The sequence below is a fragment of the Melitaea cinxia genome, chromosome 14 (assembly GCF_905220565.1).
Source record: "Melitaea cinxia chromosome 14, ilMelCinx1.1, whole genome shotgun sequence".
Lineage (NCBI taxonomy): Eukaryota > Metazoa > Arthropoda > Insecta > Lepidoptera > Nymphalidae > Melitaea > Melitaea cinxia.
This window is the reverse complement of record NC_059407.1, coordinates 10,843,507-10,866,177: the sequence shown is the minus strand read 5'-3', so window position 1 is coordinate 10,866,177 and position 22,671 is coordinate 10,843,507. Positions and strand designations below refer to the sequence as shown.

At 34.1% G+C, this 22,671-nt stretch overlaps 2 protein-coding genes across 2 annotated transcripts; one reads left to right on the top strand and one right to left on the bottom strand.

Annotated features, from left to right (window-relative positions):
• Window positions 1-899: 899 nt before the first annotated feature.
• On the top strand, window positions 900-10,438 carry LOC123659552. Its single transcript, XM_045594761.1, has 2 exons — window positions 900-910; window positions 9,619-10,438. Exon 2 carries the CDS (start codon window positions 9,742-9,744, stop codon window positions 10,384-10,386), a length of 645 nt encoding a protein of 214 aa, XP_045450717.1. The 5' UTR covers window positions 900-910; window positions 9,619-9,741; the 3' UTR covers window positions 10,387-10,438.
• Window positions 10,439-14,271: 3,833 nt separating this feature from the next.
• Window positions 14,272-22,576, bottom strand: LOC123659510 (N-alpha-acetyltransferase 10). Its single transcript, XM_045594723.1, has 4 exons — window positions 22,482-22,576; window positions 21,647-21,983; window positions 16,616-16,764; window positions 14,272-14,548 (listed from the first exon to the last, which is right to left on the bottom strand). Exons 2-4 carry the CDS (start codon window positions 21,804-21,806, stop codon window positions 14,315-14,317), a joined length of 543 nt encoding a protein of 180 aa, XP_045450679.1. The 5' UTR covers window positions 21,807-21,983; window positions 22,482-22,576; the 3' UTR covers window positions 14,272-14,314.
• Between the last annotated feature and the right edge of the window lie 95 nt (window positions 22,577-22,671).

Sequence of the window (22,671 nt, the reverse complement as noted above, 5' to 3'; positions counted from 1 at the left end):
ACAGAATGTTATCAACAATTGGGCGCACGCTTGACTCGGATAAAAGGGGACTGCTTTTCAGACTTCAGTCATTTCTGAAGTTAAAACTCTATAGGTATGTATGACAGTTTTTTTATTCTTTTTTCCAGGAAGCACAAGACTAAGTGACATTGTGGATAGCATTTTACTAATTTTTGCTTACACACCTTAGGGGCCCTGTAAATAGGGGGCCCCGTATCATTGATACGGCTGATACGGCAGTAGTTACGCCCTGAGTGGCACCCAATTTCCTACTTCGGGAATACGTATATTCTCAACTTACTTTACTCTATTCTTTTTAATCCTGTTGTACCTGCTTATCTAAAACGACGATTTAAGTTTCTTAGTGATTCCAATGAACGCAGTTTTCGTTCTGAGGAAAGCTTACTTCTTGAATTTCCCTCTCACTCCTCTTTCCTTTATACTAAATCTTTCACTGTTCAAGCTTGTCGACTTAGGGATTCTATAGACGTGTAAAATCGGTTTCTATTTTTAACCCACTTCCAAAAAAGGAGGAAGCTCTCAATTTAAGTGTATTTTTTATGTATGTTACTTCAGAACTTTTGACTGAGAGGACCGATTTCTACAAATTTTTTTTTAATCGAAAGGTGGTGTGTGTCATTTGGTCTCACTTGAGTTTATTTGAGATCTAACAACAACTTTTCGAGTAATATAAATAATACGTTTTTACTTGACTATTTTCGTCGACCTACGTTGTATTATACCGCATAACTTTTTACTAGGTGTACCGATTTTGATGATTTTTAATTTAATCGAAAGCTGATGTTTATCGTGTAGTCATATTTAAATTTCATCGAGATCTGATAACAAATTTTTTGAGTAATCTTTAATAACGCGTATTTACTTGACTATATTTTCGTCTACCTTTGTTGTATTACATGTCGATGTAATTGAAGTCGGCTTTTTTTCCTTTGCGTACAAGTCGAACTCGGTCCACCCAGTCAAAAGTTCTGAAGTAACATATAGGTATACAAAAAAAAGAAAAATACAGTCGAATTAAGAACCTCCTCCTTTTTTGGAAGTCGGTTAAAAATCAATCTGATACGTATTATTATTTTCTGTTGGTGTTCAATAAAGTGTATTGTTATGTTATGTCATGTTAATCAACCACTCTAAAAAAATTCAATCGATTACGTAATTTGCCTAACTAAAAAAACATAAATAAAATAATAATTGAAAAAGTCGCCTTCATGATTTTTGTAAGTGTACAGTACATAATGTTTGAAATTGGTGTAATTTATTTAGCTATCTTTGTGTAATTATTGAATTTTTATCTTGTTCCAGCTTTTTCAATTGACTTTCTAATAGTTGTTCTTCACGCAGGCGGCTTTTCTTGTTTTTTTTTTTATTTATAATATTATTTTTAACCATTGTTATATCGCCGTAATTATATGTTAATTAATATATATAACCTATACCCATGTATTAATAACTGCGACAAACATGAGACATTACAAATTATATAGGTACTAAGGCAAACATTTTATACTGTGTATGTACTATATTACATATATATACTATACTTACACTTATACTATGTACTACATGTATACACTATAATTATGTATGTATTTCATTACCCATTCTTACACACACCTCAACCATGTAATTACATACCTAATTCATAAATAAAGTACCTAAGTATTTCGATAATTACCCACAAAAATATAGACATGTATCAAGTCACAAAGAGTATCCAATTCAAAATAATAAAACATAAATAATAAGTAGTTTACGAAATTCAATAATAGTGAGCCGAGTCACAGCAATACGATGCAGAACAAATTCAATAAAACAAGCCAAATTCAGAAAAATAGCACTATGAGCTATATGTACTCGTAGTCAATCACAAACGAAAGATGCGAATACTAAAATATCGTCAACAATTAATAGCTGAATAGCCGGCGCACGCACACTAACAACACGACAGTCACACATAGAAAAAACGGGGCGGAGATGGCGCGGGGCGCGGTAGCGGCATGCAGCGCGACAGAAACATTTTATTCAAATACCTATTTTTGAAAAGTCTCTTCGGTACCCTTTCCTCTTAATTTATCAACTACTAGCGACCTACCCTGGCTTCGCACGGTGGCAAAAACTATGTGTGTGTGTAGTGTTCCTCTACTATATTATGTATGTATTATACATATAAATCTTTCTTTGGAATCACGTTATTTACTAAGAAAACCGCATCAAAATCCGTTGGGTAGTTTTAAATATCTAAGCGTACAGACACCGGGAAGCGACTTTGTTGTATACTATGTAATAATTTAGCATCTCAAAATTTTTATCAATCATATCATCAAAGATGTGGAATATAATTTCATTTTAATCACTATTAAATACTTACATCGCATATCAATTAACTGTGTGAGTTTTATGACAGTAATTCTTATTATTTATATTTTTTACTTTATTTCCTTAAATTACTTTTCAGGTTTCTATAAAATCTAAGCCAACATCGAAGCCATAATCCGGTTCGAATCGAACTCTATTTCTGAAGACAGGAAGCTTAACTAATGTTACATTTTAGGGTCACGTTTAATCAAATATCAATAAGATAGATAGAAGGATAGCCAAAATATATATATTGTTTTAAAAAATGCAAATTACGATTTCGCTGAAAGAGAACTTATTACACTAAAAATATTTCAGGAGAAATTATATCTGTTTACTCTACTACAACGTATAGTGCCATCGGCATCGCATCGTAAAAAGTGGTGATAATTAAACTTTAGATTCTGAAATTAACGTCTGTTGCTCTTTACTCTATTGACCATGTTTGGACAAAAATAGTTTACGCCGAATATCCCGGACTAGGGCGAAGTAGCAAATGAGGGAAAATCAACAAGTATAAGTAAGTTAAAGGTTCCCAAAAGAGCACAAGTGATTTCGCCAATGTTTATATGATCTTATTCTGGTTGGAACTTCACACTGCAAATGCAATTTTTTTTTATTGAGATAGGACACAGCAGGAAATATCCTGCTTTAGTCTGGAGGAGCCAATAAGTCAATAAGCTACGGTTATCACCATTAGGTGAGCCATACACTTGTTGGCCAACCTAGTTGTATAAAGAAAGTATCATCATCATAGTAGTCCACTGCTGGAGATAGGCCTCCACAAGTTCGCGCCAAAAATGACGTGAACTCATGTGTTTTGCCCATAGTCACCACGCTGAACAGGCGAATTGGTGACCGCAGGGCTGGCTTTGTCGCACCGAAGACGCTGCTGCTCGTTTTCGGCCTGTGTATTTCAAAGCCAACAGTTGGATGGTTATTCCGCCATCGGTCGGCTGTATAAGTTCCAACGTAATAGTGGAACTCTTTTATCCCTTAGTCGCCTCTTACGACAACCTTTTTTACGACGACCTCTTTCTGAAACAGAGCTTACAAGTTACATTTGCTCTCTTTACTTTTTCTGTAGTCATAATAAAACTGCGATCAGTGCTTGTTTCCACAAACTCACGTAATTTATCGTAAAACAATTCTTTTTTATTCGTCATAATTAGCACTGACATTAAAATTCACTCTCATAAACAGAAAAGAAGAAGAAGACGTCTTTGCACCCGAGCCGACACCGAAAAGTTACAACCTGTCCGTCGTGATATGGTTAACACAATGAATGCTCAGAACGCGTCATGGCTTTTCTTCATTGCCACAACGCGTTGAGATCGAATAGCATGTAAGCCACGACACGAATTTCGCTATTTGGTCTTTCTTCGATTGCCACAACGCGTCGTGCGCGTTTTCATTAGAGCCATAACACGAATTTCGCTATGTGGATGTTTAACTGTGACCACATCGCGTTGTGAGCTATTTTTCCGCTCAATGAGCGTTTTCGATCTTTGAGCGTAACAAATATATAAAAAATTTCATGCATTAAGTAACATTCCACTGTTGGGCATAGTCCTCTTTCTCCGTGTAAGAAAAGGATTGCAGCTTAATCCACCACGTTTCCCCACTGCGGGTTGGCGGATATATTTCATATTATGAGTAACGATTGCTATCAGGTATTTATGATAACAACCGGGACCGACGGTTTTACGTGCTCTCCAAGGTACAGCGGGGAGACTCACAAAGACAGACATACAAACCGGAAATAGATATTTGTACAAATACAAATATCCATCCCGAGCGGGAATCGAACCCGCAAACCATCGCTGCTTTAGGCGACTACTCGCACCACTTCACCAGAGCGGTTGCATATAATATTGTTATAACTTATAAGTATATTGCAACTCAGGGAGAATCAAGCTCCAAGACCATAAATGCCGCGAATACTACTGTATATAATTGCAATCATTAGTTATTTACCAAAATAATTCCTTGTAACAAATGTTTAAACAATGATATAGAATTATAGATAATTCAACTAACTAATCCTACAGGGACACTTTATATTAAGCAATTGAAGTCTATGACACTAGCGCAAGTCGAATCTCTGTTCTATGTAGGTACTCAAAGCTTTGTTCATAAATGTGATATGCAAACAGATATATTTCCTTGCGCGTTAAACACTACCGAATAAATGAATTATAACATAAAGGACATTATTAAGGACAAATATAATTATTAGGTACATTTGGTTCATTGGTATTGTTGCAGTCTTGATTTCCGTTATCATTTTATTCACATTATTAGTTAAATGACTCACGTTCTACTTATTTTCAATAACAAGTTAAAATTATGCTTAAATTTTAATAGCAAAGTTTATTAGAAGTTCTTTATTTAAATAAAATCGTTTAATAGAAAAAATGATCAAATTTATTTCTGGTGGCCGTCAAATAGTTCCGGTACTTGCAATAATACACAAAACATAAGACTATCACATTGCCTTTCCGTACACAAACATTATCATTTTCATTTTGTTTAAATGATATTTTTTAGATATATTTACAATAATTGATCTAGAAATTTTTCGAAGCTTAAAATAATAAATACTATTAGTGCATATATTATTAAAAAAAAAAAAAAAACGATGTTTGCGTATTTAACAGATTGTACTCATTATGCTTAGATATTATTCAATACAAGACTCAGCAAAGAAGTTTCAAAACTTAGTTATCACTCCTTACTCCGATTTCCAGAATTTTATTACAAGTTCATAACTTTTTTTTTTACAAAAGTTATAGAAAACAGAAAACACTACGATCATTAGATACATTTGATACGTAACCTCCAATCAACACAATATACCTGTATGTTTTTATTTGATCATTTAGTCGCAGCTTCACTTTTGTTACCTTAACTTGGCTTTATATTACTACTAGCTGATTCGGCGAACTTCGTCTCACTTGTCATACCTTGTAGGTGGCGAAATTTACTTTCGTATTCAAATGATATCAGAGCAGTTTTCCATTGCCTCAAAGTACGGATAAAATGACATTTTCTATAAGTGAATCCTAGCTAGATCAATTTACCACTCCCGAAAATCCCTGCATACTAAATTTTAGGGAATTCAGACTATATATGTATAATCGAAAATGAAAGTAGCCTAAGTTTCTCCTTATTACATCAGCTATCTGCCAGTGAAAGTCCCATCAAAATTGGTCCAGCCGTTTTAGCGATTAGCCGGAACAAACAGAGAGACAGACTAACAAAAATTGTAAAAAATGTTATTTTGGTATATGTGCCTTGTTGTTTGGTATACATCCATATGCATTTACTTAAACGCGGTTCTTTGAATATTACAAACAGACACTCCAATTTTATTTATTTGTATAAATATTTGAATTTATGTTCAATGTTTCAGGTTATCTTTATCAGGTTTCAGAATTAATTTGCCTTATAATTAGTAATGGTAAAGTAGTCGCTTCAAAACTTCTATTTTTGTACCTCTCTGCTCTAATGCTGTTTAATACTTGAAAAATAATATGTTTACTACCAAAATCAGGAATTTATAAAAATATATGAAAAAATACACTTTATATACTACAGCCGACTACTTAAACACCGCTAACCGAAAGTATAAAGTACTGTAACAACAACATAAGTTATTACGTCATTTTACAAAATAGTTCATCTGCAAGACTCAACAATGTTAACATTACCTACTTAATTTTGAATAAGCGGAACCGGATACGAATAGATCTTATCTTTCCGAATTCCACAAAAGTATTTTTTTTTTTTATTGATTAATATGTCAATTCCGCGCCTTCTCTTCTCGCCTAACCTAGAAATAACAATAATGGTTATTCGTGAAAATAAACAGTGCGAAAGCCTTGGTGCAACTTAGAAACTAATAGATTATTTATGGTGCAACGACCTCGGTCAGGTCAAATTACATAACAAAGAGTTAAAAAGGGGCCGTCGATCTAACGAGAAGTTAATAGTCAAATTTAAAGTAACCTTTTTTTGCTTTTACTGTTTCTCCCGAACTAATTTGTATTACATTTTATAGGGCAGCGTACTTTTTTTATGATTGCCTTACCTTTGTGCATTGACGTGCATTCAGCCTTAGCAACCCACTGCTGAGCATAAGCTTCTTACTCCATGTAGGAGAAAGATTGGAGCTTAATCCACCACGCTGCTCCACTGTGTGTAGACGGATATGTTCCCTAATATGAGTAACAATCGCTATCAGATATTTACAATAACTACCGGGACCAACGGCTTAACGTGCTCTCCGATGCACGGTGGGGAGACCCACAAGGACAGACATCCAAACCGAAAAGAAATATTTATACAAATACAAATACCCATACCGAGCGGGAAGCGAACCCGCAAACCGTAGAAATTTTTAGGCGACTACTAGCACCACCATACCAGAGCGGCTGTTCATTGAGATAAAATTTTGATATAAATTATCAAAGACTAAATTTAAGATTTTTTTTTAATATTGTAAATTTATAATGGCCTGTTTCACCAGTTGTGGATAACGTTAACGGATGACGATACAAATCACGGTATTATACGAGTATACAGGTCTTGAAACGGAGCCCAATTTCAATGGTGAGTGATTAGTACGATAGTGTCATAACTTTTCGTTCGCGTCAACGCCGCTGTACGTCACTGCTATCGATGGGTGCGGTCACGTGATGCGGTACGCAGTGCACATGTCAATTGAGTGATGTTTCATTGTGATTGGTTATATTGAGTGACGTTTCATAGTAATTGCTTATATTTTAAAACATAAAGGTTTGATAAAAAAGACAGAATGCTATTCTGTCTACGTTACACAACACACCCATCTAACGTTATGCCTCTGGTGGCCGTAAATTGAAAAGAAAAGCGCAACCATTAAGCTGACGAACACCCACAACTGCTGTTACTAAACCTTGCTAAACTGTAGAAGACCGTGATACAAATAGACTTCGACTGCGGGATGTTGAATAGGCCAGTAACACTTGTTTCTCCTCAATTGATAAACTGCTACTAAAGATTATATATGCGAATGAAAATATCTCATAAATATGTATGTATAGTAAGTAGCACGCGATGGTGATGAAAATAATAATAAATCAAAAACTTATTGCCGTCAGATACTGTCATTCTAACTAAATACCATATCACTACCTAAATACAATTAATATATAGAAACACATACAAAACGAAACATAAATTTTGTTTAATGTAGGCGCATAATTAAAATAGGCATTAATTAAATGCCACAGGCAGTTGCCGCCGGTAGAGATTACTATATTCCTTGGTTGCCGCTCTAATCAAACCCCGCGTGCCTTAACGCGGTGCAGAGATTCCACCGCGTCTATTTGAACAATTTTAACACGGAGCGGCAACGTTGAGGTCCTTAAAATTCTATTTACCGGTAAAACAACGCTATAAAATGTTACCGTAAAAAAATTTAACTATATAAAATTTATCGGAAAATTTAACGCTATTTACCGGTATTTTGGGAAGGTAATTGGTAACGCCAAGCCCTGACTTACAAAAACAACGATTGAAATTGACATAAATGAAAAATGACAATTTACCAACAATTTACCCAGCACACATTTGTATGTTTCTATAGCCTGTTTTTTTTCGCTACGGACTAAATTGACATAAGCTGTGTTGCTAGTTTTTTGCAAATCATTAATAGTGATATGCCACTACCGGAACTTTACGTAATTAACAATTTAGTATCGTTTTTCAGCAATAATTACAAAAATGTGTCTTAAAAACTTTAGAATGTGGCGACAACCGTAATGTACCTATAGGCATACCTATATATGTACCTGTATGGCTAATGTATAGATATGATAAATGAAACACTTATTTTTTAAGTATTTATTAAGCTTAGTAATCACATGCAAATTAAGGCTATCTTTTAGATTAAGAACTATCGAATTATGAAGTTTTGAGGAATGGAGGGTGGAGGGTGGATAGGGAGCTATACCAGGTAACATTGCCATTGTTCGGAAACCAATGGTTATGGAGATCTATCTATCTCAGTCTATGTTGTCTATACGGCTGTTTCAATAGTCAATCTATCTCTGGTTTTGCCTCTTAGCGATAGATTTTTGACGCAATTTCTATGGAGCTCACGTCAAAATTATATCTCTAGTAAGCAAATTCAGAGATAGATAGAATATTGAAAGTGGTCGTATGTCGTTTATGTCAGTTCGTATCGTTTATTGATCTTGCAGTGGAGATCAGTTTTACGTACTCCTGTTCGAAAATAATATGTGAAATGTGAAATAAACTTGTGAAAGCTTCGGAATTCTTCTTCTAATCTCTAAACTTTAACCATGGATATCTCCATAATATCTGCATAACCATAGGGTTCCGAAGGGTGGCAGTGGTAGCGGAGGTAACAGTTTCTCTTTATAATTTGCCTTGTGTGCAATTTTTGGAACGCTCAAATTCTCATTCTCCTTGAGCACTTTGTATACCGAACTCCTGGCTATGTTTAAAATTTCAGCAGTTTTTAAAACACGTTAGTTTTTCTTCAGCGTTTAGGTTGGAGATTCTGTTCTCTTTTCGGTGTATACATATTTTTACGCGTTCATTATCATGTTTTTTTTCAGTTTCGGCGAAAGAAATATGCTTTTGTCTTTTTCTTAACGAAAAGTTTTCTTCATCGCGTTTACGCGACAAAGTTGAAGGCTGAGCGTCCATTATATATGGCTCAAACAAAATAACAAAACTTAAGAACAAAAAAAAAACAACGTAACAAAAAAAAACAAAACAAACAAATTTAACGAAAAGGAAACAAATAACACGTGACATCGCATACGACAACGGGCGCATTCGAACACTTCAGAGATTGAAGGACAAATGCCGTGTATTCAAAATAGCCGTTTAGTCGTTTTTTATGGCATTAGCTACAGTCTATCGACCAATTTCTAACTTGTTATTGCGTATTCTTCAACAGCAAATAAATAATTGTTGTATTTACTCCGTATAATGAGTAATTACAATAAAAAAAAATATATTTTTTTATCTGATGCTCCATAGTTACCATGATTTTTAAAATATTCGAAGAAGAGATAATAATAATAAAATTATGTGAGCAAAGTAAAAAATACGATTCATAAACCCGGTTTCGTAGTACAGTACTATTACTAAAAAGCTAGTATCATTATTTCGAAAATTGACATTTGCATGTGTCAATTTAGTCCGTAGCGAAAAAAAACAGAGTATAGTATTTGTCAAAAAGTTGGACATTAGATTAACAAAGTCATTTTAATAATTAAGTGCATAAAATTAATGTGCATTTTTAATTCTTTCGGATTTGTATGCTAAGAAAATATCGTGTCAACAATGACATCTTTTCAAGAGAGACAAAAGAATTTGTTCGAACATTTAAAAGATGCGGAAGAACAATATAGTTTTTGTAAATCAAATAAAGCTACAACAACACCAGACGTTGTAATTGATAAACGAACATACAGAAAAGTTAAACATGAGATGAAACAGTTTCGTGGCCGCGAAAGTATATTCAAAAGACAAGAAGCAAAAATAGGCGATTGTTTACGTTCAAAAACAATCCCTGATTACATCAAGAATCCGAGAAAATGGACTTATTACTCACTATCAGATGTTACTCCAGAACAAATGTCTGATAAAACAAACATACAAACAGCCTTAACATTTATACGTGAAATGGAAGAAAAAGCTAACAATAATATAGCAGAAGATAATGAAATGATTATTGACGAAACAGGGGCCGTTTTCAAGAAACCCACTTTTAATGTATCAAAGACTATAAAACAGGTCTCAGTTGAAAAACCTGAACCTATTTTCAAAAGTAACAAAATAATAATGCCAGAGTATGTGATAGGAATATCTGGGAAGCGGCAAAATACTAATAAAAATAAAGAAGCAAAAAGTAATAAGGAAACAAAACACGTTGAACTAAGACTCAATCACCTCTATGAAAACGAAGATGATGATGAAAGTACTTAATAAAGTAATAGCATTAAATTTTTTAATAACTATAGGTTATATAATTATAATACACTATTTATAGATTAACATAAAATAAACAAAGTATGAATATGATTTAAAAATGCGTTTTGAAGTTTCTTTTTATTTATTCTAAGCCAACACATTTAATTTATTTATATTTGTCCTTATTCTTGTGTACACTTTGGTGTCATCATCATCATTTCAGCCTATTGCAGTCCACTGTTGGTTCCTCCATATGTTCACGCCAAAAATGGCATGAACTCGTGTGTGTTACCCATAGTCACCATGCTGGGCAGGCGGGTTGGTGACCGCATGGCTGACTTTGTCGCACCTAAGACACTGCTGCCTGTCTTCGGCCTGTGTATTTCAAAGTCAGCAGTTGTATGGTTATCCCGCCGTCTATCGGCTTTATAAGTTCCAAGGTGGTAGTGGAACTAAACTATAAAACTACTCTAATGCACATCACTAAGGAACAGAAAAAAAAATTAAAAAAAAAAGAATCATCTGATATTTCTGTAATGGTAACCTATTCCAACTGAGTATTGAATCTAAAAATAAAATGTAATTTATGTATACGTTGTTTTAAATGCCACTTGGGTGGCAAACAAGCATAGTCCACCTTGTGATTAGCCGTTATGGTAGCCTATGAAGACCTCCAACACATGGAGCATCACATGTTAGGCTATAATATTTTATACAAAAAAAATATTGTCACACATAATACAATATTTATGACTAGTCCTCTGGTGTAGTGAAGTGAGCTATATATGTGCCTAAATATTGACAGACACGGGTTTGATTTCTCAGTAGACACATTAAATCTCTGTTTACTGTCTAAGCGGTTGTTATTTTAGACAACTGATAGGGATAGGGAGGATCCTTACTCATAGTAGAGAATATTTTCACCTATCTGCTGTGAAGCAGCATTGCGGGTTGAATTTCAAAATCAAAAATAACTATTCAAATAGGCTTCAAAAGCACAAATAGTGATAATAATTATGATCTTTAAGAGTGAAGCTACCACCAATTCGGAATATAGATTCTGCAAGAATTGGCACGAAACACCGCAGTTACTCTTTTGAAAATAACATACAAACTGTTTTAATAAATTAAAAAAACAAAAAACAAATTACAGTGCCACAAAGTCCACACATCTTTATCGTCTTTGTAATACTTTACCGAATAAAATGGGTTTATCTGTTCATTTTTAACCGACTTCCAAAAAAGGAGGAGGTTCTCAATTCGACTGTATTTTTTTTTTCATGTATGTTACATCAGAACTTTTGACCGTGTGAACCGATTTCGACAATTTTTTTTTTAATCGAAAGGTGGTATATGTCAATTGGTCCCATTTAAATTTATTTGAGATCTAACTACTACTTTTCGAGTTATATCAAATAATGCGTTTTTACTTGACGCTTTTTTCGTCGACCTACGTTGTATTATACAGCATAACTTTCTACTGGATGTACCGATTTGAATAATTCCTTTTTTTGTTAGAAAGGGGATATCCCTAGTTTAGTACCATGATAAGGAAACCAGGATCTGATGATGGGATCTCAGAGGAATCGAGGGAAACTCTCGAAAATCCGCAATAACTTTTTACTGGGTGTACCGATTTTGAAAATTTTTAATTTAATCGAAAGCTGGTGTTTATCATGTGGTCACATATAAATTTTATCGAGATCTGATAACTGCTTTTTGAGTAATCTTTGATAACGCGTACTTACTTGACTATTTTTTCGTCGATCTACGCTGTATTACTCTTCGATGTAATTGAAGTCGGTTTTTTTTCGTTTGCGAGCAAACACAATTATTTTTAATAAACACTTTAAATTATGTTAAGACAATTGATATATTATTTGTGGGATTTTATTATACATGCGATATATATTTCATCCATTCTCCTACAGGGAGAAAGAGATCTATACCCAGAAGTAGGATGTTACAAACTGAATCATCATACAAAAGTAGTTGAAGGTATTAATGATGTGTTTATCTTTGCGGCTGTGGCGGGTTCGATCCCCGCACATGACAAACATTTTTATTGGCCATAAAGATGTTTACCGTGGTCTGGGTGTTTGTGCAGTCCTTGTGGGTCTCCCCACCGTGCCTCGGACTGGACGTTATAACGTTGATCCCGGTTGTTATCATGTACGATTAATAGCGATCGTTACTCATAGTATGAAATATATCCGCCAACCCACATTGGAGCAGCGTGGGGGATTAAGCTCTAATCTTTCTCTACATGGGGAAACAGGCCTATGCCCAGCAGTGGGATATTACAGGCTGAAACGTAATGATGTCTTTAGAGACGAAGCATATATTGAATAGTACATGTATACAAATTAATATTATTTGCCATAATGTGACATAGCACTGACACTGTGATCATAGGAACTAGCTGACAACTAGCAGTTACGGGTTCAATACCCGCACAAAATGAAAATGGTTGTCTTGATCAATTGTCAAAATTTTTACCGTTGTTTAGAAGAAGTATATCTTACGACGAATAGGCGCCGTGGTCCTAAAAACTGACTTGTGCATTCAACAATCGCAGGTATAAAAACATAATTTAAATAATTAACTAGCCGACCCGATCGGTATTACCCACGCTGTGGTTATGTCTTATGCACAACCTCCTTGAATGTGTAGGTTTTCTAAAATAGTATCAGGATGTCTGTCTATCTGTATCTGATTTTAATTCGTATAAATAATATTTACTTATTTTATAATTTCAATACCATGCGGCCTCGTGTAAACCAATTTGCCTAAGTCGTCTTCGTCGTACTGTCGTCACTGAAGAAGATTAAATAACAACAAAGTTTTGATACATTTCAGCCTGTATTATCCCACTACTGGGCATAGGCCTCTTTCCCCATGTAAGAGAAGGATCAGAGCTTAATCCACCACGCTGCTCCAATGCGGGTTAGCGGATATATTCCCTACTATGAGTAACGATCGCTATCAGGTGTACATGATAACAACCGGGACCGACGGCTTAACGTGCTCTCTGAGCCACGGTGGGGAGACCCACAAGGACTGCTCAAACACCCAGACGACGGCAAACACCTGTATGGCCAATACGAATGTTTGTCATGTGCGGGGATCGAACCCGCAACCGCCAGCGCAACGGGTACAATACGTAGCTGTAACCGTTGCGCCAACGCGGCGTCAAGTTTTGATACACAACATATTTTACAGATTAAATTATAAAAGCGACAGCCGAAGGTTGCAAAAAAAGGCAAAGTTTAATTAAAAATTAAATTTATTATTACTAAATTATAATGAATTAGACGTGACAATTGTTCGATGTGAGAAACAAGAGTAACTTAAAGAAGCACCGTTCAGTCGGGGCTTCGGGTAGTGTTGCATTCTTCGTTGGGTCGTTTTCACACGGTGCCCAGGTGCGATGTCCAGGTAGAAAGTTTCGCAACAAGCTCCGGCTAACGATTCGAGTCGTGAGAATGTTTTGGAGCAAACTCCGGTCAGCAAAACCTGGCGTAGAACGTTTCGTAACAATTGTCCATACTAAATTAATTAAAACATAATAAAGTAAATTACGCCAATTTTACCTTCAACTGCAACGGCTACTAACTTAATATGTACATTAAAAAATTGCAATTGACTGCCACGAATCGATGTCAATGAACATACAGAAATATTATACCTTACTACTTTTTTATTATATATAAAATCACAAATATTATTTCGCCAATTACGAACCTACAAAAATAGAGGTCATTTAAGTGTGTGATCTGTAATTTAATGGTTTTATTAAAATTCAGTTATCATTCTAAATAAGTATAATATAATGAGAGTAATATAGATTGAGGGACATTAGAACTTAGCGCACGTGAATATTTTAAAATAAAAACATTGTTATATAGAAAAACTTTATTGCCTTAAATGCAAAATATCATAATTAACACTGAGACACGATAGCTGATTCTGACTTAATTTCTAAATTTTCAGAGGCTTGGTTCTCAGACTTATTATCAGCTGCAAATGCACTGAGATCCCTCATCATAGAATATGCATCTTCACCATCAGCATAGTACTTGGGCTCAATTTCTAAAATCTTGAAACCAAGGGAATTAGTGTATAAATTAAGGGCTGCTCGGTTGCTTTTCCTTACGTGTAGTGATACATATTTGGCCTGAAAAGGGAATACATAGCATTATTATTTTCTTTTGCATATTATTATTATTTCTTTTATTTTAATATTTTAACCTATTATTACATTTTTAAATATTTCTATAAAAAGATACACAAATATATTTAAAAATATAAAAATAGTATTCCTCTAGTGGTAAGTTGAAAACCAAGCCACCGACAATGTCAACTGACACTGCCTTTTAAATCTGACCCTTGATTCAGCAGTAAAGCTAGAGCTTCTTAAGGTGTTGGTCGAATCTCTGCTAATAAACCATCGACTGACACAACTTATTGTTGTCTACATTCCACATGTCGATAATCTCGTGAGCAAGATCTAAATATTTATTTTTCTTTTTCCACCTTTACGAGATTATCATCACGTAGAATAATAATGTCAACAATAATAGCTTGGCGCGTATAACGGTCTACTAGAACTATATCAGGTTTATTGGCTGCGATACACACGTCAGTGATAAGACCATTTTCAAGAAATGGCGTTGGATTGTACCTATATTTATTATTATTAAGGTTAGGATCCGTCAATAAAATACGTGATGCAAAATTTTAGTTCTGGACCCATCTCTCCCTTGTTACCATAGATCACTTTCAATGACCTTCTGACAAATATTAAGCTTTTTAAGTTAAGATTTTTAACCGACTTCAAAAAAAGCAAAGGTTGCTCAATTCGACCGTACACACACACACATATATATATATATATTATATACTAGCTGCTGCCCGCGACGTCGTCTGCGCTATACAGCAACAAAAATACCTACGATTATACCTTTTAAAATAACATTAATTTACCCGTTTCTTCTTTACATTTCATATCTACATCTATGAAGATGGCGCTGCTTTAAAATTGTCTTGTCTACTTATATTCATTTAATTATGTTTATCGGCTTAGTTACTTATATTGCGTGATTTTTATAATGTGAAGCTAGCTTATATAGCATGGTTATTAACATAATAACAACAACATGCAAATATGCGTCGCTAGATTACACGTTGTTACAGAATGCGTTGAGGAAATAAAGGTTCTCTGCTCGTTCCCGGTACGTGATAGCATGATAATATGTAGCCTATATGTTGACCCGACTTCCTAATAATATTCGTGCCAAATTTGAAGTAAATCCATGCGGTACTTTTTGAGTTTATCCCGGACATACATACAGACAAACAGACAAAAATTTTAAAAACTATATTTTTGGCTTCGGTATCGACTGTAGATCACACCCCAAGTATTCTTTTAAAAAAATATTCAATGTACAATTTGCGTTAAACATCTTAATAGTAATGCATATCTTCATAACCACGCGGACGTAGTCGCGGGCAACAGTTAGTGTATTATAAAACAAAGTCCCCAAAAGTGTATGTGATCGATTCCCTCAAAATCTAATGAACGGATTTTCATGCGGTTTCACCAATGGAGAGAGAGCTTCAAGAGGAAGGTTTACGGAACGCCTAAGCCGATTTTGATGAGAGTTTCACTGGAAGTTTGCCGGGAAAACTTTGCGACACACTGATTTCAACGCGGGCGAAGCCGCGGCCACAGCTAGTACATATATATATACTAGCTGTGCCCGCATATATATATATATATATATATATATATATATATATATATATATATATATTGATGTATGTTCGGGAATAGCTGAAGGAGATATCTCTGGTGTGGTACCATGATAAGGAAACCAGGATCTGTTGATGGGATCCTCTCGAAAATCCGCATAACTTTTTACTGAGTGTACCGATGTATTCAAAAAAAAGAGTGTACCGATTTTGATGATTTTTAATTTAATCGAAATCCGATGTTTACATTTAAATTTCATCGAGACCTGATTACAACTTTTTTAATGCGTATTTAGTTGACTATTTATTCTTCTACCTACGTCGTATTAATTGTCGATATAATTGAAGTCGGTTTTTGTTCGTTTGCCTGCAAACACAATCATTTTGTTTGAAAAATCTTTCTCTTATCATATCACACTTACATTATTAAAATTTTAAAGGTTTAATTTTTAAAATAGATAATATATAAAGCTTAATTACAAAGTATTACCTGAAAACATTCCACCATAGCAAGTGACGCTTGATTCATAAGTTTTTGTGCGAGACCCAGACGTCGATGTGATCTTTTGACCGCTAGAGAAGTGATATGGCCATGTCGATTGTCCTCACCATCTTCTTCCATCTTCGCAAGAACGTAACCTATAAAATAAAACACGGCTAAGCTTGGCAGATGAAGGTATACTATATAATATTATTAATATTAGCTGCGTCCCGCGGATTCAGCGGCCCATCCCACGGGAAATGGACTATCTAACCCAAAAAGAATTCTTCAGTTTGAACCAGTAGTCCCTGAGACTAGTGCATTCTAAAAACAAACATAATTGTCAACTACAAAATATTAGTATTGATTTATTTAGTTATTAAACCATAGTATTTGTTATCTGTGCTCCCCATCGATATGCATCTACAAATAAAGACAGTTATGAGTATGACTATAGTTTTATTACTTTAATATATATTTTTTTTATTTACACATTTAAAATATGTTTATATAATATAAAAAAGACTATTTAAAAAAATAGTGGAGATCCATTTATTTCCATGTGCTGTGTGGCTACGGCACTAAAGAATTTAGCCACCCCCTCTCTTCCCGTGGGTGTCGTAAGAGGCGACTAAGGGATAACAAGGTTCCACAACCATCTTGGAACTTAAGAAGCCGATCGATGGCGGGATAACCATCCAACTGCTGGCTTTGAAATACACAGGCCGAAGACGGGCAGCAGCGTCTTTGGTGCGACAAAGCCAGTACTGCGGTCACCAACCCGCCTGCCCAGCGTGGTGACTATGGGCAACACACATGAGTTCACGTTATTTTTGACGTAAACTTGTGGAGGCCTATGTCCAGCAGTGGACTGTATAGGCTGTAATGATTTATTTCCATATATAGTATTATATGTAAGGATATAAAAAGTTAAAATATTAACTTGACTACTAGCAGTCATTCACATCTATTTATTTTACTAAGGGCCATTGTGCACTACAAGGAATACACACACAGTACACTTCCTTGTAGTGCAGAAACGCCCTAAGTCTTAAAGAAATAAGAAAATTAATTATTTATTGGTGAAAAGGAGCATAAGACAACGCAAACGACTTGTGATGTATTTTTTAATTAATTACACATGATAAAAATTCAATAATTGTATTTAATTGCTGACAAAAAACATACTTCAATTTACAAGTAATACTTGTACAAAGTAGCTATTAGAAAGAAATAGTCAATTGAGTATGCATGCAACTTCACATATCAATCAATCAAATTTAAATGCGACCACATAACATGCACTAGCTTTCGTTTAAAAAATAATTGAAATCAGTCAACCCAGTAATATATTTTTTTTGAAGTTGGTTAAAAACATTTAACAAGACTTGGACAATAAAATTACTTAAGCTTCTCTTAATGTGCCTTGAGTTAACATCATTTATTACCATCATTGGCCCTTGCCAAATGTATTTTTGTGTTTTGAAAAGTACAATTATGTATATAGTGCAAAATACAGTAGGGCCTCGGTAATCGGACTCCCGCTTATTCGGTGATCGCTATAATCCGGCCGAGCAGCGGGCTTCGGCAGGGGAGCCGCGCTGGTACATGTGCGGGCTGCCATGAGCCAATGCGTCGTCAGTCTTTTGTTTCTCGCCTTTCGTGTAGTACGTACAGTGTCAATTTAGCCCGCTCCCTAACATCATGGCGCCACCACGTAAACATTCAACATTAACATTAAAAGATAAATTGCGGATTATAGAAATGTTAGATAAAGGTGACAGCTACCCTGTCTTTACTCGGAAGTTTTGTATAGGCAGATCAACTGTAGGCGACATAAAGAAAAATAAAGACAAAATCTTGAAGTTTGTTATCCTAACAGAACGTGGTCCCGGTAAACGAAAAACACTGAAGAAATCGGAAAATCCTGTTTTAGAAGATGCTTTGTTTACGTGTTTTTTGCAACAAACGCGCTTGCATGTTCCTGTAAGTGGGGATATGATTTGTGAGAAAGCTCGTATTTTTCATCGCCAGATTACAAACACCAATATCGGGTTTAATGCAAGCCGGAGATGGTTAGAGCAGTTTAAGAAACGTCACAGAATAAGACGCTTAAAAATTACCGGTGAAAAACTGTCAAATGATGAAACCACACACACAGATTACAGAAAGTTATCTTAGTTAGTTATCTCTGGCAATGAGCAGTCGGCTGCCGGAAGAAAAATGATGAAGATGATAGTGACATTCATGTCTTGTGCAAATGCGGCTGGAACTTCAATTGCTTGTTGTCGGAAATGCAAAAAACCCGCGGGCATTTAAATCAACACGTCTTCTTGTTTGTTACCATACACAAAAAAAAATGCTTGGGTTACGAAAAACTTGTTTCTTGAGTGGTTTAAAACGGAATTCGTTCCCCCGGTCTGTCACCATCTTTTGTCTGTTAATTTGCCTCCTCAGGCACTGTTATTGTTGGATAATTGTCCAAGGCATCCATCAGCAGATGAACTTGTCTGTAAAGATGGCAACATTTTTGCAATGTTCCTGCCACCTAACACCACGGCATGTATACAACCAATGGATCAGAACGTTATACAAAATGTGAAGATAAATTATCGCAAATCACTTTTGGTTAACTGTCTTACATTATGTTCTGAGAACCCATGGACTCATTAAAATCAATAACTTTAAAGGACGCTGTTTTTGTTTTGACTAATTGCTGGGCCATTATTAAGGCATTGCTAATCAATCATAGCAAATCATGGAAGAATTAGCACCCTGAATTTCTCACTGACAATGACGAAACAGAAGATGATGTTCCTTTAGCCCAGCATTTTAATAGGTTGAGGGGAAATTCAGTTTTCATCAATATATTGTGGTAAACTTCACTTAAGAGCCATTTCACAAAAATCGGTAACAATCCGCGAAATTGTAATATTTTGACGTCGTTAATCTCAGTGTTTGATGCAACAATGTAATTTATATTCTTGAAATATAATAGAGCAACCTTTGTTGTAGTCCATAGTCAGATCAGAATTTTGATTTATATATTGTGTATAAAATTATTAACCTTTTCATCAGCCTCCTCCCTGGGTAAACGGTCGCAATGTATACTTTGAAGTCCTACTTTTCAATAACCTCTACGTTGAAACCATTTTAAAAAAATATCATAATATGTGGAATATAATTTTGTGTTCCACTATCATAGATTTTTATTCCATTTGTATCTCTATTAAACGATAAAAAAAATTTAAAGTTACGAATATTTTCCAAATAAGTACAATTTTAAAAGCGATATTTCTCTTAGAAAACTAAGAAATTTTAACGAACTATCTTCATCAAAGTAAACTTACATCATTAAGGAATACAAAAAAAAATAATTAAAAGATGTAATTATTTTTAATACATTTTATATTAAATAATAAAAAGATAGTATATATTGCCACGCATCAAGCCCGGTAAATCAGTCGAGCGCTAGCGCTCTTAGAGGTAAGGTCCACGCCAAATTCTGCGCAGCCGTCTCTTTCGCTCACACGCGCCAAGCGCCTGTTGTTATAGCGGATAAAACGCATTTGATACTTTCATAATAAAATATAAATAAAATAAACATATTACGAAAATGACTGTAAAATAATATAATGATAATTTCTGTAAACAAATGTATAATTTAATTTTCTTTTCTCACACTATCAATACAAATAGGCATTTCAATCTGTTTGTCTTGTTATTTGTTAATTAATATGTTTGTCGGTGTCGATGTCATTAAATGCTTTTTTATTCATATCGTAAATATTAGATTCATTCGTAAACTGAAAAAACTAAATCAATTTAAAAAAAATTGTTTCATAAAATTGATTTTTTTAATTTTATTTTAAATTTATTGACTGTTGTTATATAACATACTTGAAATTTTTAACAAATTAATTATGTAAAAAACATTTTATACCATAGTTATAATTTTTATTATACATCAGAAAATGATCAAGATAGTCTTTTGGTTGTCACACTATACGTACTAGCACAAAGATCGCGCGGCTCGTACGACTCGCGCGATGCGACCAAATTTACCTAAACTTGCAGAGCGTAAAATTGTAAAATGGCTCTTAACATTTAGTGTTTGTTTTTTAATCGGTTCACAAATAAAAAAATTATATAAATAAGATATATCCAAAAAATGCTGTCCTAATTATTTGACATTATTATACACATTTATTGCCTTTGACTTAAAAATTAACAGGAAGTACATTTATTATTTATGTATATACATATTTTGTTATAACTATGAGAAACATTATACCATCTACCGCTTAAAGACTATATATTCGACTAGCCCGTTGGCGCAGTTTGTAGTGACCCTGCTTTCTGCTCCGAGGGTTGAGGGTTCGATTCCCACACCGAGTCTGGGTGTAACATAAATATTTATTTACATATTTATATATTTATAAATATGTTTATCGAAAAAAAAATGTAGCTTTATACCAGTCGGCTGTTACCTATTACACAAGCGTTAAGTTGCTTACTTTAGGAACAGACGACTGTGTGTGTATTGTGTAGATATTTATTTATTTATATTAATGCAAAAGCAGTTTAAAATTGTAATTTTATTTACAATTAACATTTCAACTAAAGCTAATTACTATGACTTGTTTAAATTACTGAACTCTTTACAACTTATCTAAATAGATCACCTTTGATACTTGGAAACAAAGGAAGTTAACAAAATGCTCAAACAAAGAATAAATTCAAACAATACAAATGAAGTTTGAATAATCTGTTGTTATGAGGTTTACTAACAATAGATCATCTCTCCATATGAAAATTGGTACTTTACTACTACTTTGTACTACTTTTTTTCTTTCACTATTAATTTTTATCTACATGTTATAAAACATTATTGTATATTATGGTGTGGATTGATTGATTCTGAACTGAATTGTATGAAAATGAAATAAAATGTACCACTATAATTTATGTTAACAAGAACAATGACCTTAGTATGTATAAACAAAGCAAGAGTAAATAGTTAAAACAAAAAGCACTCACCAACAATATGCCCTTTCTCATCTTCAGCAACGTAACTCAGCTGGGGCCATGACAAACCATGATAGAAATAATATTTCATCTGATAATTCTCTGGTAGGCACAGAAGATTACAATGTTGCATGTTCATTAGGTCACTAGGTCGGGCGCAGCGAATATTCATTGTTATAATTGTTTTAAACCTTAAAAATTAATTTAGATTTCGCTTCTTATTCTCGCCTTGTCCTCTTAGGTTTCGGTTTCCTTGTTTCTGAAGCCGGGGGAGTATCTGACATACCCCCAAGCAGCTCACGCACAAATCGAAACTTAGATAAACAACACTTCCAAAAAATGTACCAACCTGCAATAAAGACATTCGAATAATTGAAAATTGTAAGTTTTGCGAAACTGTTTATAAGTAAAGTAGACTACTTACAAATAAACGAAAAATTTATCACAAGTGTAGCGCAGAATAAAAACGCTACGACAGTTAATAAAACTTCCTTCATAACTAGGTGTCTAAACTCTAAATAATAATTAAACTTTAATTATTATTAGCTCCAAATTAATATGGAATGTATTTATCCAGGATAACCTTATCACATAGTGCCTATATACCTAATATAACCACATATAACTATTTATATATATCTAAATATATTTATTAAAAACTAATATTTTTAACTAAAATACGCAGTTTTGCGGAATGGACGATTCCGCCATGTTGGACTATTAAGCAAACTTACACTTGTCTAAAATAAAAATGGGTATGTTTGATGACTAAATGCATTTATTTGTCTTCTTAGAAACTACCTGAAGTTATAATATTGTAAGTTAAATTACTTTATTTTTCACTTACTGATTTAGATTTTCCCAATTTTCTTTTTTTTAGGTTGACACGTATATTTTGCCATACCAAAAAATGTTAAAAATAAGTCATTACATACGTAAGATTGTGGATAAAAAAATTAGCATCTTCGGAGCACAAAAATTAATTAAAGAATATATGTACGTATTTTTTTTTTATAAAAGTAGTTTGTTTCGTATAA